The following is a 16081-nucleotide window of genomic DNA, read 5'->3' as shown; positions in this document are numbered from 1 at the left end:
ATTGATCCGCCGCATCCTGCAACGTCACTTCTACACCCAGGTAGTTCTCCAGCCTCACTGCATACGGCACCGTCTCAGCGTCGTCACAGCCCTGCATAAATGTCAAGAGGGACAAAACGCACTTGATTTGCTCGCTGGAGAGAGAAAGCTCACATGGGGAGACAGACACGTCACATGACGCACTAGAAAAATCCTCCGTGCGAGCAACCACCAGCACAGAGAGCAGATTCCGTAAAAGTGAAACATGCGATTGCGAAGAAAATTCCCAGAGAGAGAGCTGCTGTATCCCTGATCGAGCCTCCAGGAAAGCCTCCCCTGTTGTTTCCCGCCTTGACACAACCGAAGTGCTATCAAGGATAAAGCTTATCAATGGCGCCCCACCACTCGGTGGACACAATTCAACAGGAATGATGGACACTGTCACAAGTGCCTTCCACCTGGCAACTGAAAAGCCGCGTGTTTTCACAGGCGATGGGTACTCTCGCACTGAAGCCTCGGAAAATGGTACTTCGGCGTTCCACACTCCTCTCAGGCAACGCATTGTGCCAAACAACAAAACGGGTATACTCACACTCTCTACTCGCAAGGATGAACTCAATGTTGCGTAGTCATCCCTGTGCCTCAGCGTCCAATCCAAGTCTAAATCCATACGAGAAACCAGACCGTGTAGAGCCCCCTTTTCCATAAATTCAAGCCGTCCCCGTTGCAAGCGCAGATGAGAGACGGTTTTCTTGAAGCATGTGAAAAAACGCAGATCCACCGTTGAGAGATTCAGGGTGAGTCTGCACTCATCGCGCAGTGTTAAGCATACAGCACCGCGATGAAAAGAAAATAAAAATTTTTGCACCGTTTTCTTCTCCACCTCCGCCTGAGCGCCGGTCGCGTTTGACTCGCCGCCGAAATCCTCTCCAATGCAGTTGTCGCACACAAAAGAGGCACATTCGTCCTCAACAGTGATGGCATGCTGAAAAAAAGAAGAAAAGTGGCATCGGCGAAAGCACACATGGGTCCCACTGCAGACCACCATGTGCATTCCTGAGGTGCAGGAAAGAAAGGTGCAGTCTTCCACCAAAACCATTTCGCCTGGAGAGTCAAAAAACCACGGACCGGTCCGGTCCAAATTATAATGCCCACCTCGTAGCAAAGTGCAGTTCACTACATTCCGCCTTTGAATTGAATTCATCATGTGCCGAAGTTCCATCCATAATCCCAACAATTCTTTCACGGCATCCGCTTCAGAAACCCCTTTGAGATGCACGTTCCAATTCTTCACCACTGCGTGAGTGTACTTCTCACAGGCCACAACTGATGTGTCGCTATCCATGTCGCAATCACTAAATACTCCACTTAATTCCTCGGGAAAGGGAGCAGATTGCTGGGCATATTTCACCCCTTCAACCTCCAGCCGGATCATATCGCCCACATTCAATTTAATCGAAGGAGCAGTGCATTCAGCGGGTGAGCGTTTTACCGCGTGTACGGCGTCATCCCAAAAGTCCTCTACAGCAATGGGTAGCGTGGCTGTGAAGGAAGAAACAGTTGCGCAGAGACCAATGGACATAAATCGGTGGTGAAACACTTCCACCTCAAGATGGGGCATACTTATATCCGCTAAAAGCTTTTCACAAACGTTGATCAACGTCAATGGTGATGCCTCCCGTAGCTCAGGAAGAAGTTCACCAAAATTCACAAGTGGCGCACCCGCACCACCATTTATTGAGGGCATATTCACTCGGCACATTAAAGCTTCATCTCCGCCAAACTTAACTGCACAAGAAGAAGCGTACATGACGAAGGCCAAATTGCTAAAACCACTAAAAAACAGTCGGTATGCTTCTGTAGGCACAAGGTTGTTCACAAAAAAGGTGGCGTAATCTTTTATCAAAGTTCCCAACAAATCTAATTCCAAAAAAATGAGTCGTTGCATACAGACCTCCGCAAGACACACTGAGACCTGCAAAGAGGACGCAAGATACGGTCGTGCGGTTGTTGGAATTGAACTTAACTGGCGGCAGTAAAAGCACTTTATTGGGGCAAATGTCAGAGCATCCAAGAACCGAAGCGTTTCAGCGGAGCAGTACGTTGCATCGCCATATACATGGAATTGCATAGCATCAATATGCAATAAATTTCTTGTGGAAGACGCCTTCCATACTGATTCCAGTACCCCTATCGACACATTCACACGTGAAGCGTCACTTGTTGAACTTGTTTTTGAGTATAAAATGCCGCTAGGACACGTCACCGTCAATACACCTCCTTCCACATGATCTGTTGAAAACTCAAACGATGATATGTTCGCATGCACCGAAGGAAAACCACACGTTTGTGCCCCTCTCCACATATTCATAGTTCCCAGCTGCATACTGAGATTTAAGGGTTCAAAAGTAATAACGACACCCAAGAGATATGTCCGCTGTAATTTTAGCGCGGAATTAAACTCCTCTTTTAATTCAGCCTCACAACACACCTCTGCGAAAGACTTTTTTATCTGTGTTTTACCCGTTGTTGACTGCACTCTTGATACAAAGCCTGGCATGTTACTAACCCGTAGTAGGGCATCGTTCCACTCAGTTCGAACGTGGTACAAATACTCCCACAGCGCATTCGATACATTTAACGTCACCGCAGACACCAAGATATCCTCCTCTTCAGTCATTTCCACCTTCATGGGTGATAGCACGTCCGTTTCCTCGCCAAAACGCACAGACAATTCCTTCATCAAAAGACCCACACGTGAGTCACCGGATGTTCGCTCTATATGCGTCAGGGATAGTTGCTTCAAATGAAACCGCAAATCATCCACATGAAAATCTATCAATGGGAAAACAAAACTTGTGGTTTTTTCACATCGATTACTCAATTTAGTCTCCGGTGCATTACAATTTGTTTCTGGAATCGCCCGCAGAACGTGTGGCATGGCAACCATGATAGGCTGAACCAATTGCAGCATCCAATTAGATGTGGTGATAAAACGCAATGCTTCTAACGTCGTCCTGACAAAAGTCATGCCATTGCTTTCGGTTTGCTGAAGAGAAAAAAACGGTTCCCCGGAATCCGGCGCCCGTAGCAGCTGAGACTTTCCCCCCGCAACCAATGTGACATTCCCAACCGAAAAATTGGACTCCCCGCGGCGCTTCACAAACGCGACATCACGCAGCCACACCGTTGTTTCAGCAGGCAACCGCACGCACGTAATTTTCGCGTCCACGTGAAGAGACGAGACAACAACGAATTGACGAGCATCTGAAGGCTGCGTCGGCGGCGGTGTCACACCCGCCCCTGTACTGCCAGCAAGTACCGTCGTGGAGTATCTCTCTTGAACCTTGCGCCTCAAAAATAACACCACATCACGATAGCGAATATCACCCTCAATGTCGGCCAATTGCTCCCTCTTTTCCGCAATGTCCCGTGTGCGATGGCAGTAATCCAAGAGCGCAAGATACGACGTGCGGGCTTCGGCGTAGAAGTGAAGGTGCGACGAATTAAAGTTGTAACGCCTCCTCCTGTCCCGTATAAAAGCGAAGACACAACTCTTGGCGTAGGACCAACGTGAACTCAATGAACGCAGCTTATAAAACGGACGGCAATACTCAGGAACCTCTTTCATGATCCCATGGCTCACGGCGCACCTTGTGAGAGACCGCAATGCATCCTCATCAAAAAACAACGAGGATACGCCGTCAAAAACAATGGCAACGTTCTTGCGACAGAGAATACCTGCAGAACTGTACACGGAGGTAATGCGTATACTGAGATGATCAATTTCCACAATCTTTTGCGTTTGCTCCTTAGCAGCATTTGCACACACGGCAACCCCACTGAAGGTGATAACGATAACCTTCATAAGCTCAGCACCGGCCTCTAATGTAGGCTCAATTTTCACCATGATCTCGCTCACCGTAATCTCAAAGCCCACGTCAGAATGTGAATCGCACGGCCACACAACACAGGGGTTCTTCAACTGCACGTGAATGGGTCGATTCATGACCCACGACACAGAACGACTGGCGGCATTGACAAGAAACGAAAAAAAACCTTTTCCATTCTGTGGAAGGGATGCCAAATCCTCTTGAGAATCGCAAGATGCAAATGAAGTGTTACTGACACTCTGACATGACATGTAATCATCATCCTCCAATGCCGCCGACCACGATGTTTCACGCTCCTCAGAGTTTTCCTCGGACGCCAACGGTGCAGCACTTCTCTGCTCTTCATGAGAATTGACAGGCACAGAAGACGTCACTACGGTTCCGAGAATGCTTTCTTCTGTAATACCACCCCGTATCTCCTCCCTCGTCATCTCTTTTGTGCAAGATTGTGAAGTCTCGCCATTCAATGTAAAGGCCATTCCCTCACAACACAAAAGCAGCGGCTCATTAGAGGCTGGCCATGGAATTTTTACGCGCAGATCGCCAACCTTTCCGCATTGTATAGTGAAGGGAAGAAAGGTGTTCAAAGTATCTTGTCGAAGTGACATGTCCCGGATGCGCAACGTCCGCTCCCTGAGAGACGATTCAACATTGCACGCATTAATGTCTCCTATTTTTGCCAAGCTAGAAATAACATAAGAAACAGCCTGCTGCAACATATTCCAAGCTGCAAAGGCACCACTGGTAAAAATAACATCCGTAAGAGAAAAAGAAAAAGAAAAAAGGAATAAAGATCACAAGTGTGAGTCCCACACACACACACACACGAAGAAAAAGGGGGCGGCACATATTCTCAATCCATAGAATGCCGCAGTACGTGATGGCGTCTGCATCTCCCTTCCAGAACGCCGCCTTCTGTACGGAACAAAAGAAAACGCGAAAAAAGAAAATATATATATAAATATAACCGCAGATATTTAAAAAGAGTTCGTTTCTCCCTAAAGTCGTTACCAAAAACAAAACAAAACCTTCTCCCTCCCTGTCCTTCTTAGCCCCCACAAACACGCGCACAAAAATATAAAAGTAAAAAATTGTTCACTTCGTTCTCTTCTTCCCGCTATTGTTGGAAATTGGCAGCGATGTGATGGGCCAAGGCGTAGCCGAAGCAGCACATGGGCGGAAACAACACCCTCCACAACATTTCACGTTCGTGAATTCCCATGGCAAGCACAAAAATCCGTCCAAGCAGCAAACTTCATGCATATGTATGTATGCACATCCAATTTCATTTATTTTTCATAAAAACAAACGCCAATTATCAACAAGAGAAAAAAGTACAAGCAACAGACACACAAAATCAATCATATGCATTTTTTTTCTTATCAGCACATACAAATAAATAAATAAATAAAAATAAAAGATAAAAACAAACAGCGGCACATGCGTATTGGTAAGACGAGTTTCTCTTCATCACGCAGAATCAATAAAAAGCAGAAAAGAAGATCAAGGCCTGGCCCATCGTACCCAACATCCCAACCCGGATGGCACCTAAAAAGCACCCATACGCCCATAAATGAATTCTTAAATCATATTCGATGGCAACCAAAAGCCCACTGTAAACCGAAGAAGTGATCACCTTTAACGCAGCCCCAAAGGCGCCGGGCTCCACTCCAATGCCGTAAAGAGGAATATGGGACGGCTAAGGGAAAAAAATACGATAAATTGCTTTCGCGACGCCCCCCAAATGCACAGTTGCGTTGAAAAAAAAAAAAAGGGCATTGCCAATTATCAAGACTATTCTCGTCACAGAGTCCTCCTAAGCGCTTACGGATCATCCCGCAATGGGGATCACCAATGAATTCGGTGCGAACAAACCCTGTCGGGGTTCTTTTTCAGATACATTTGGTGATAGTCCTCTGCGACGTGAAGGCGTGAGGCCTTCTCCAAGCTCGTGGCAACTTGAGCGTCGCCAAAAGCCTTCACAAAGCCCTCCCGAAGCGCCGGGTCTGCACCATTGAGTCTTGAAATGTAGTCCTTTGCCTCTTTCAGTTGCTGGTCATCGTGGTAAAAAATAGCGCTGCGATATTGCGTGCCCACGTCCACTCCTTGCCGATTCACCGTCGTCGGGTTGTGAATGCGAAAGAAGAAATCAAGAAGCTGTTGATAAGTGACCTTTTCAGGATTGTACTTGACGTGCAGCACCTCCGCATGCCCTGTTGTGCCCTTCTTGACCGCCGAATATGTGACAACTTCGTCAGATTCCGCGCCCCCCATGTACCCCACTTCATGCGACAACAACGCATCCCCAAATTTCTTGACAAAAAAACGCTCCGTCCCCCAAAAACAACCGGCGGCAAATGTCGCTGGAGCACCAGAAGCCATCAAAACTTCAATAAAATAAAATTAAATTAAATTAATAAATATATATTTCTTTACTATGTATCCTTCAGAACAAAACAACTACAGCCCACAAAAAAAAAAAATAGCTGCACCACCACAAGGGGAAAAATATGTCATATATGCATGGAGAAATGAGCAGACATGGTCAAAGAGAGCAACCAAAACAACACGGCGGTGGCTGCAAGTAGTGGCAAACAGAACAATGAACATGACACCAACAGTAATAGTGAACACATACCCCTTTTTTCATGTTAATATAATTGACGTGACTTCAACCTTATCCCCTCTCTAGTCTTATTCTTTGCCTTTCTTCACCACCACCACCCTTGGCATGCATACAACCACACTCAAACAGAAACACAGACCACCCTGCCTCCCCTCTACCCAAATATTTAAAGTCTACGCGTCCCCTCACTTTTTTTTCCGCGGTTTTTTTTGTTTATTTTTTTTTTTTTTTTCGTCTTCTATTGACGTCTCCCACGCATCCGTCGAAAAAAATAGCGCGTGACGCTTCCCACGGCAAGAGCAAAAAAAGTCACAATTGCAACGCGTCTCAATATCCGCTGGAGAGTTAAGGGTGCATTTCCCACGGCAATTTCGGGTTCCTTGGCTACTGCATACATGTATTCGTTAAGGGCAGCGATATCAGATTCCTCAGGAGTCTCAACACTTGTCACAACAGGCGGCCATAATAATTGATGCTCCCGGCAAAAGCGCTCCATCACCTGACTCTCATTTGTGGGAGCCTCCGTTGACGCCGAGGCCTCCGCCTTCGTCATGACAACCACAAAGGGCAAATTACGACAACGCAACGGTAACGCCTTGGCCTCAAGATATGCACGCATAATAGGCAGTGTAGTTTCCTCGATATGACTTCCATCGTAACAGAGAATTACCACGTCCAGCTGCTTCTCTAGCGTGTCGTCCTCTAATACTTTTGTAAGGTTTTCAATGGGCACTGTGACGTACACAACAGTCTGTAGTGCTTCCCCCTCGCCATGCCTAACAGGGAATGTCGTGGTTCGGACGTACATTTCTTGCGATGCACTCGTATCTTCCTTGTACACCTCCTCATCTAACGCCGTCAGTGTAAACATGAGACTTCTCCGTCCACATCCGGCGGAACCAACCACCAGAACTTGAATTGTGTTCGGCACCGCCTCACCCACTTCACGGTAAGGACGTGCATGACGCAACAAGAATAAAAGAATCGTGTCCCCCTTATAACCCCAATATCTAGCATACTGCACAACCACACTCCGATTTGTCAACGCCATATACTTCCAGTATTCGATAAACCTATCCAATGGAATTTCTGTCGTAAGGAAACCATGTACATGCTTCCAGGGGCATCCAGGGGTAACATCCCACATATTGTTAAGGTCAGAAAAGCGGCGAAGCTTGTACAAATTCCGAAAGAACTGAATGGCGGTATGAGAAAGATATGTGTTGCTCTCTTTGCTCACACGAACCGCGTGGATATCCCTCCATGAATATGGCAGTCCATCCGGACAAACCCCCGTTAAATGAAGTGTTGCCCACACTTTCTTGGCGTCACCATTCATCAAGAAATTCTCCTGCATCTTCATAAAGGTCTCACCATTGATCGACGGAGGAAAATTGTTCAAGGAACAATGGGTACACAATTCAGCAAGATCACTTTTTGAAAAGCAGGCTGATGTCACAGAACGCTGCCATGCAAGAAGTTCCTCCTCATTCAACACTCCATCACCATCTTTATCGAGAAGCCAAAACGCGCGGCGAATGGATAATTCGCCATTTCTTGTAAACGTACGCAGCACGCCGTCCCAAATAACATGTGGTGGGGAAAGGCCTATATCCACAACTAGTGAGCGCAGCTTTTCCAAAGCGTGCACACCATAGTAAAAGTCACAATTCCTCAGCATACCCACAACACCCTCTGGAGCGCTCTCCAGTGATACGGTGGGTTTGCCACAATAACTTTTAACCTCCAGGGGTGGGCTGGCTCCTCGTGTAAGAACAACCAGGTGGCACATGGACAGCAGCCGACCGTCAGCTTCGGACACACCAGTCGAAGAAGTACACGATATTTCGTAACGCCGATTCCATGCAAAGTTGGTATTCTCTACGGAACTTCCAAGCGCTGACTCCACTCGATGAAATTCTGCTCCACAGACCAGCACGCGAATAGTCGCTAGCACCATCTTTGCAAAAACTAATAGCCCAATTTGTTTTCCTCTTTTTTGTTTTTTGTTGTTGTTGTTGTTGTTTTCTACAAATCGTCCACCCCACCGTCTTGAGAGGGGCACATAATTGGAAGCACAAAAGAAAAAAAAAAAAAAATCGAAGTGAATGTGCAAAGGAAAAAAATACACCCACATGCATAAAAGCAATAATATATATATATATATATATATATATATATATGTATATATCGAAAAAACAGTAAGTACGGCACAAGGAAACTTTTAGCCCTCCTCCTCCTGCTGCTGCTGTTTTGCAATGAGAAATTCATGAAACTCGCCCTCCCCCCACTAAATAGGTTACATCATTATGGGACGGCAAAACATTTTATCACGCATTTCCCCGTCAAGTTTTCTTCTCTTTTTTTTTTTTTCTTCCGTCATTCTTCTCTTCATACCCCCCTTTCAACGTGCAGCATTTCAAAAAAAAAAAAACTAGATATGTATAATGTTAACAATTATTTTTTGTTCCTCGGTTGCTTCTCACCTGATGACTTTTCTTCGTTCTCATGTAGCTCATCCTCTTCTGCTGATTGAAAAGACTTCTCGGTCGGCTTCGGCCTCTCCGGCTCCTTTTCAGCCTCGTGAAGAGAAGACTCTTCTTCGGATTTGACCGCCGTGTTTGCCGCCTTTTGTGCCTCCTCCAACGACATTTTCAACGCACGTGCAAGCATTTCTTCTTCAGACATGTTCTCCAAATTTTCTGGCTCGGCAGAAGGCGGCGGGACGTCCGTCCGCGTCGCTGTACTGACGGGGGCCGTGCTTTGGGACGCCGCTATTGTGGCCGCAGCGGCCTGCCGTTGTTGCTCCTCCTCCAACGACATGCGAATGGCCATGGCAAGATCGGGGTCGTTGGAAGGGTCTACGCCAAAACCCTGGTACGTATCCTGGGTCTCGTTTGCGCCGCCACCGCTGTCAGCGCCAAGCAAAATGGAGCTGGACATCAGTGAGTCTGTGAGGTTGGCACCAGCTGGAATGTTAAGAAAGCGGGAGTTGCCATTTTTATTCAACTTCTCAACAAATGCCGAGAGCCGAGGAACATTTGCCTCCACACAAATCCCCACTATGTCAACTGCCACATCATCTTTTCGGAGCTTTCGCGCCAACTTTTCCAGCTCCTCGTCCGTTTCACTGAGTGGGGTGCCGATGAAGGCGACGATGCGTTTTTCCGCCCGGGGGTTTGTTCGGTGACTCAACGCCAAAGAAGCTATTTGGAGCCCCTGTGAAAAGTGGCAACGTTTGCCTCGGATGGAAATATTTGCAAGACTGCACATGACGCGCTCCACGTCCAGCGTGAGCGTCTCAAAGACGGTGCACGCATTACCCCCAAGTGTCAGGAATCCCACAGTGTTTTCCGCATTCATCTGAATCTTTGCGTTGGACAGCAGGCTAGCGGCCTCCTGCACACCGAGGAACCGACTGGGAAATTGATCGCCGTTGCGCATAAACTCCGTGGAGTCCAGGCACAGAAAGCACGCCTCTGGCATTTGTCTCGCTGGATTTTCCTAAATAAATGTGTATCAAAGCCACACGAATAAATCTGAAAGGATGCACGCTAAAGCACTTACGACTTACTGTTATTCCTTCGTCTTTTTGTTGTTTCTGTTTTGTTTTGTTTTCTGTTTTTTGTTTTCCTCGTAATTATTTTTCCTCTCGCTTTCCCTTCAACGCATTTACGGAGGCATTCGCGGAAAAGTGTTGTTGTTTCCGTGAAACAAGAAATGATACACACGCACACGCATACACACAAAAAAAAAAAAAACGGAGCCTTGTCTCAGACCCCCCTTTCCTTCCTTCTCGCCCCTGCGTGCTAAACACCAAATGTAAAATAAGGTTCTTTCAATAGGTCAACAGGGAGCCAAATGCCCTCTACATTCCCACCCCACCCCGCCTCATTGTCATTGTTGTTTTGTTTTTCTTCTTCAGCCCGAGTTTGTTTTTGTAAGTGTCTCCGCCAACAGAAGTTGATAGGCGCCCAACACCTCCTTCGCCTGTTGCTGCACCAGAAAGACTGCAGCCGACTTGCGCCACAATAAAAGTTGCTCCCGCGCAACTTTGACCGCGGTGTCCCCAGAAACACTCGCCTTCAGCCCACCATCCTTCGCGTTTTCATAGCAGAGCTCATCTGAAACAGTTTCAACGTACTTCAAAGCACTTCTCAAATCCTCTGTCGTGTGCAGCTGCCGTCTATCGCGAAGGAGAAGGTCACGAAGTGCCCTTTGCTCCTTCTGCATGATGATGTCGCCTTTACTAAACGTATTCAACTTGGCCTCGCTAGTGAGCTTGCGTACACCATCGCAAATGGCATTGGGAGCCTTTGTTCCATGATCGCTCTGAAAGTCAACGTAGCGCAACACCGCCGCCTCAATCGCCTGGTCAAGTTCCTCCATGCAGAAGACAAAACTCGAACTGCACTCACCAATAGACCGTGGACTGCTAACGTCAGCGGGAATATTAATGACGCTGTCACACACCACTTGGACAAGTGGCTCGGCAATAAGGAGTTGACGAATTGTCTCGATCACACGGGGAATTCCTACATTTTCACCGTGCTCAAGAAGAAGTGCAAAATTATGCACCTTAATACAGGAGACGTCAAATGCCAAAAACTTCGCCATCTCAGTTGCCATGTACCGATAGTGACTTGTGAGACCTTTCAGGGCACCAAGCGCCTCCGGAAGGGCTTTCAAAAACGAGTGCAGCTCCTTGTTTGTTTGGACGTAGCGTGCAAGACGATCGGCCCATAGTGTAGTCACCGTTTCATGCAGCAGGGCATTTTCCTGCTTTTTTTGCCGCAGGTCCTCGGCCTCCTTCAGGCGTGCGTCATTCAATGAGCGGAGTTCCGCCAGAATGCTGGCGTATTCGTTGTTCAGCTGCGCGCGGCGGGTCGAAATCCGCCTCCATCGCGACCCCGCCAGCGCGACGCCTGTCATCGTCAGACCGCCAAAGAGACAAACTGCACCCAGCATACCACGTGACGCCATTTTAATAAAAAAATTAAAATAGCGCCCGTCACTTCAAAACAATTAAAAAAAAAAAATAATCCAACTGGCATTGTGGCAGAGAAAACAACACACTTTGTATGAGTAATGTGGAATAGTCAAAATAATAACACAAAAAAACAAAAGCACGCGAAAGATCTCTCGCCCCTTCTAGGAAACGACTCATTTTCGCTTCTCAAGTTTATTCTCGGCGTTTAAAGTTTCGGAGTAGGCAACACAGCTGAAAGACGGTACAAGTCATAAAGGGACTGCTCCAATGCATCAGCATATAGTTGGCATATGTGTCTTCCACCACTTTTGGCAACCCCCTCATCCACCAGCTTATTTTTCCACGTGCCCTTCAATGGACGTGCAAAACTTTTGTGCGCTGAAAATGCAAAGGTGAGGTGGTCAGGGAAGAGGGAGTAACCAATTCCAATGCCATCTGGGTGTGTGGCTGTAAAGCAAAAAGAGGCAATCCCACTGCCAGTGATATTGGAGGTAGAAAGATAATCACATGAGAGCTCTCGTAGAGATGAAGAGTCAAAAAATAAGGCATCAACGAAAGCCAGAGCCTTTGAAAAATCACTCGCGAGTGGCGGCGAAGTTGCACGTGTAAACCGCTCCTTCGCCACATTGTGGAGACGCCGCAGGAATGTCACAGCTCGATGAAATCCCTCTCCCGCACGGCACACCGCAATGCGTCTGCAGTGCTCTTCGTTCGCCTTTTGCAACGCCACTGCAACTGCTTGATCAAAGACTTTTGTATTTTCCGCCGATTCCACCAAATCGGCCAACGCCTGAGTCTCTTGTGTGACCGTCCGTAAAGTCTCCGTGCGTCCATGATGATATTTTTTCATTAAAAGGGCACAATACGTTGATCGCTGGTCACCAAAGAGTCGCCGCTGGGCGAGATGAAATGCGGCGTGCACAAAGGCTTCAGGACTCACACGGCAGTGTCGCTTAATTTCATTTCTTCCAAATGCACAAATATTCCGCACTGTCAGCTCCGTGTTATCCACGTGCCGCTGATGGGCCTGGCGACACTCGGCAATCGCATCAAGAATATCTTCAGTCAATGAGCCAAACTGGACAGGCCTCACGTGTGATTTATAATCTGGCAATGAATTGATCCACGCAGTTCGATCCAATGCAATGTATTCCTTGCAAAAAGACACGGCATAGTGGTGGATCATACTGCAAACCAGTAACATGGTACTGCCATCACCCCACGAATGCTCCATATTGCAGCTGGCGCCGCCCGCGGGGTTTAACATGTACATAACATTGATGTCAGGATAGCGATTCTCCGGGTACTTACCACCGTGAAGAGACAGGGCGGGGTCCATTTCATCATCGAGACAAATTGAAAAGCTGCAGGACGTAATATCATCCAGAGCTGCCTTTGAAGTCCCTTCATTCCACAACCTCTCAAAAATACGCGCCCACGTTCCACGGCACCCGCTTGAAAATACCAATGGGTTTTCCCTTTGCAAAGACAACGTTGACGTCTCGCAAATGAAAGCGTTAATTAGACGAGCATTTGCAACCACCTCCTCCAACCACCGCAACCCCAAGCCGCTAACCTCATCCTCAGCACCAAAACTAACCCAATCCAAGACGAACGGATGCCCCCTACGGAGAATCAGTACCTTGTTTGTACACGACCAACGAAGCCCATCCATGCCAAGGTGAGGAATACGAACAGTTCGAAATAATCGTGTCAATTGGTCACGGCAGAGCTTCAAATCCACACGGCAAGAAGTTGGGAGACGACTCTGCCCCTCCAAAGTGAAAAAACGTGGGTTCTTAACGAGACGACGCAAGTGAAATGATGCTGCCCCAATGATTGCCGCCCGCAAGGCCGGCAAAGAAATATTCAGTTGCTGGCAGGGTTGTTCAAGCGAGGGCCCATCAAGATACAACGTGTAGTTCCATCCAAATGGCAGTGCACTCCGGTTGCCAAGATAAAATGAATTCCACAAAGCCGCCATGTGCGAGGTACGCAGCAAATTGTTACAAATACGCTTGTACTCCCTTGCATATTGCTCCAAAAAGCAAAAATATTCCGCAATGCCGCGCCATTCTGGAGGAACTTCACCGTCTCCTCCCCGAAGACACCGCGTCACCTGCTGAGCAAAGTTAACAGCCGTTTCTTTTCCATCGACGCCGTCTAGCGGATCCAAAAACTCAACGTACCGTTTCAGCAGCGTTGCAACGTCGGGCAACGGCAGCTGAGAGAGGCGTGAGGCCGTGTCGCCATGCGGACCCATTCCCGCCAATAATAATTTTAAAAAAGACTTCCGGGAAAAAAAGACAAAAAAATCAAAGGGAAAAAAATGCGAAAACCCGCACCCTGGAGGAAACCCCAACCACGCACGCAAACGACAAGCATAATAGAAAAAAAAAAAAAAAAATAAAAGTCTCTAAGAGATGAGCACCAGGAAAGCAAGCATGAGCGCGAACAGGCCGATCGCTTCCATTGGAACAAAAACAAGAATGGCGTAGTGAAAGAGCATCTTTGTCAAGTTTGGTTAGCGTGCGCGGGCGACAAGCAACTTAACAAAGACGGTACCAATGCCAACACCAACATCTGCAAGAGTGATGGCCAGCGAGTCCGGTGCCAAAGTAATGCGGGCCCTGCACAGAAATAGCCACCGTGGAGGCGGAAAGAAAAGAAAACGCCGAGGATGAAGCCGTCAGTTGTCTACTGACAGGCCTAATTATATTAAGGCGAAGAATCCATTCCTTCTTTTGTGTAAATCTCTATGTGTCTGTTAGATTTTTTTTATTTTACTTCCGGTATTAACCCTCTGGCCGTCATGTTATAATAAATCCCTCAGTAGAAATACAAATAATAATAATAATAATAATAATAAAGAAAACAACATGAAATCGCACATTTTGGTCAGCCACGTACACAAAAAAATAAATAAATAATAATAATAACTCATACGTTTAAAAAAAAAAAAAAAAGCATATCACTTATCCATCTAATGGTCATTTACACAAAAGAAACCTTTTCTGTGTCTGTGGTAACTCCCGGATGACTCCATTGTTTTCTTATTCCTGCGGTTTCTTGATCTTTGGTGCCATTTTCACAATTGGTGCTGCCTGGGCCTGCGTCTTTGAGCGAAGTTCCGTGGCAATGGCCTGCGACCTCTTTTTCTGCACGCGCCTCGCCTCCACTGCTTCCTTCACAGATGTGGCGTGGCTCTTTGCCCCCTGCGCACGTAACTTTGCTTCTTGACGACCTTGATTCACGCGCGTCTTGTCACCACCCCTCGTGATCTTCGCGGAACGTCCCATTCGCGGTTATTCTCACTTTAATCGTGAATGTGTCAAAATATCAAAAATTTTTAAAAAGAAAAAAATAAAATAAAATAAAAGACAACACTAATAGTAAGAATGCAAACAACTCACGTACAAGAAATAAAATGTAGTACACTACATGAGACATCATGACTTTTCATAATGTAGAGAAAAAAAAAAACTTTTTTTTTCTTTTTTTTTTTCCTTCAGTTTTTGTTTTCTTCGCCACGACGAATTGCCCGCTTGGCCTCCTGTTCCTTTCGCTTCTCCTCGAGCCGCAGTTCACGCTGGTAGTCGGCCCACTGAGACTCTTGGAGAAAACGCCTCTCCTCCAAATAACTGTTGCCGTGTCGCTGCTGCCTGAAAGTTTCAATGGTGACACCCTCCGCCTTCAACTCCTCCGTCAAATGTTGCTCCCAATTCCGCAACGAATTCGCAATAATGCCAGAAGTTGCGGAGCTGCCGTGTGTCATCTGCCCGTTATCAGCCGCACGTCCACGCCGGACCTTACCAGCAAAAAATGTGGAGCCAACTTTGCTTGCGGGCCGATCACGCTTTCGTCGACGAACGACAATGCCACTGCGCTCTAAAGCAGCACATTCGCGTCGCGTCAAAGCACCGACACGTGCCGGTTGTCTTGTGGAATCCTCCAGTGGAGCCTTGAAGCTCCGGTAAAAATGAGGGCTCGCCGCCGAAAGCACCTCATCAAAATTCTGCAGGTGCGCTGGATTTTGGGAGGAATTGAGAACGGCCAGAAGCCTCGAAAACAGAAGCGAGTTGGAGAATATGGAAAGAATGACAGAGTCATCCGCGTCAAGGGCACCTTTGCGACTAATAAACGGCTCCACATGCTTCCCGTCATCAAGAGCCACGGCGTGACCCAAGTTGCGCTGCGAGAGCAATCTTCTGAGTCGTTGTTGACGCTCCATTCGCTCCTTCGCTAACGCGTCACAACAGCCCTTTCCGGGGTTCCCACGCACATGACTCGAATCGGAGGTAAGGGAGCAACTCGACGACGACAACTCACCGCGGCCGGACGACAATTCCTCAGACTCGCCACTACTCCCACTAGATGAGTTGTTGTTCTCATCGTCATGGGATATGGAAAGGGACCGCAAATGCGCCATCCCCTCTTTTTCTTTGAAACGACTCCTCAATTGCAAAATAAAAATAAAAAGCAACGAAAAAAAAAAATCTCTGGCATCGCAAAAAAAAAAAAAAAAAAAGTCGCATTCAACACATTTTTGTTGTTGTTGTTGTTTCTGCCACATGCAGAATATGTCTCAGGATG

The 16081-nt window shown here is 47.2% G+C and overlaps 7 protein-coding genes across 7 annotated transcripts, besides 18 other annotated features; all 7 read right to left on the bottom strand.

Annotated features, from left to right (window-relative positions):
- Positions 1-4060: a sequence feature (areas not merged during assembly with more than two copies in the genome that could not be assigned to a particular haplotype).
- On the bottom strand, positions 1-4591 carry Tc00.1047053509611.189 (hypothetical protein, conserved; the record flags this gene model as incomplete). The annotated part of the gene is made up of 1 exon (XM_809715.1): positions 1-4591. A coding segment is annotated over one exon (4591 nt), but the record flags the coding sequence as incomplete, so codon positions are not given.
- Positions 4061-4120: a sequence feature (haploid, non-Esmeraldo-like haplotype).
- Positions 4121-6215: a sequence feature (heterozygous, non-Esmeraldo-like haplotype).
- Positions 4819-4839: a sequence feature (AT_rich).
- Positions 5262-5303: a microsatellite.
- Positions 5721-6254, bottom strand: Tc00.1047053509611.180 (peptide methionine sulfoxide reductase, putative; the record flags this gene model as incomplete). Its single annotated transcript, XM_809713.1, has 1 exon — positions 5721-6254. One exon carries the CDS (start codon positions 6252-6254, stop codon positions 5721-5723), a length of 534 nt encoding a protein of 177 aa, XP_814806.1.
- Positions 6216-6278: a sequence feature (areas merged during assembly that could not be assigned to a particular haplotype. This can correspond to areas where the two haplotypes were merged or to regions with more than two copies in the genome that were merged during assembly.).
- Positions 6264-6302: a sequence feature (AT_rich).
- Positions 6279-16081: part of a sequence feature (heterozygous, non-Esmeraldo-like haplotype) that runs on past the window's edge.
- Positions 6702-6730: a microsatellite.
- Tc00.1047053509611.170 (hypothetical protein, conserved) lies at positions 6737-8635 on the bottom strand (the record flags this gene model as incomplete). The annotated part of the gene is made up of 1 exon (XM_809712.1): positions 6737-8635. The coding sequence occupies one exon, from the start codon at positions 8633-8635 to the stop codon at positions 6737-6739; it is 1899 nt and encodes a 632-aa protein (XP_814805.1).
- Positions 8505-8524: a microsatellite.
- Positions 8650-8689: a microsatellite.
- Positions 8956-9984, bottom strand: Tc00.1047053509611.160 (proteasome regulatory non-ATPase subunit, putative; the record flags this gene model as incomplete). Its single annotated transcript, XM_809711.1, has 1 exon — positions 8956-9984. The coding sequence occupies one exon, from the start codon at positions 9982-9984 to the stop codon at positions 8956-8958; it is 1029 nt and encodes a 342-aa protein (XP_814804.1).
- Positions 10089-10130: a sequence feature (A-rich).
- Tc00.1047053509611.150 (hypothetical protein, conserved) lies at positions 10420-11481 on the bottom strand (the record flags this gene model as incomplete). Its single annotated transcript, XM_809710.1, has 1 exon — positions 10420-11481. The coding sequence occupies one exon, from the start codon at positions 11479-11481 to the stop codon at positions 10420-10422; it is 1062 nt and encodes a 353-aa protein (XP_814803.1).
- Positions 11480-11502: a sequence feature (AT_rich).
- Positions 11694-13751, bottom strand: Tc00.1047053509611.140 (hypothetical protein, conserved; the record flags this gene model as incomplete). The annotated part of the gene is made up of 1 exon (XM_809709.1): positions 11694-13751. One exon carries the CDS (start codon positions 13749-13751, stop codon positions 11694-11696), a length of 2058 nt encoding a protein of 685 aa, XP_814802.1.
- Positions 13879-13900: a sequence feature (AT_rich).
- Positions 14332-14357: a microsatellite.
- Positions 14401-14427: a sequence feature (AT_rich).
- Positions 14822-14867: a sequence feature (AT_rich).
- Positions 14973-15013: a sequence feature (A-rich).
- Positions 14997-16061, bottom strand: Tc00.1047053509611.130 (hypothetical protein, conserved; the record flags this gene model as incomplete). The annotated part of the gene is made up of 1 exon (XM_809708.1): positions 14997-16061. The coding sequence occupies one exon, from the start codon at positions 16059-16061 to the stop codon at positions 14997-14999; it is 1065 nt and encodes a 354-aa protein (XP_814801.1).

This window comes from Trypanosoma cruzi, genomic scaffold (assembly GCF_000209065.1).
Source record: "Trypanosoma cruzi strain CL Brener 1047053516293 genomic scaffold, whole genome shotgun sequence".
Taxonomy (NCBI): Eukaryota; Euglenozoa; class Kinetoplastea; order Trypanosomatida; family Trypanosomatidae; genus Trypanosoma; species Trypanosoma cruzi.
This window is presented reverse-complemented; position numbering and strand designations above follow the sequence as displayed.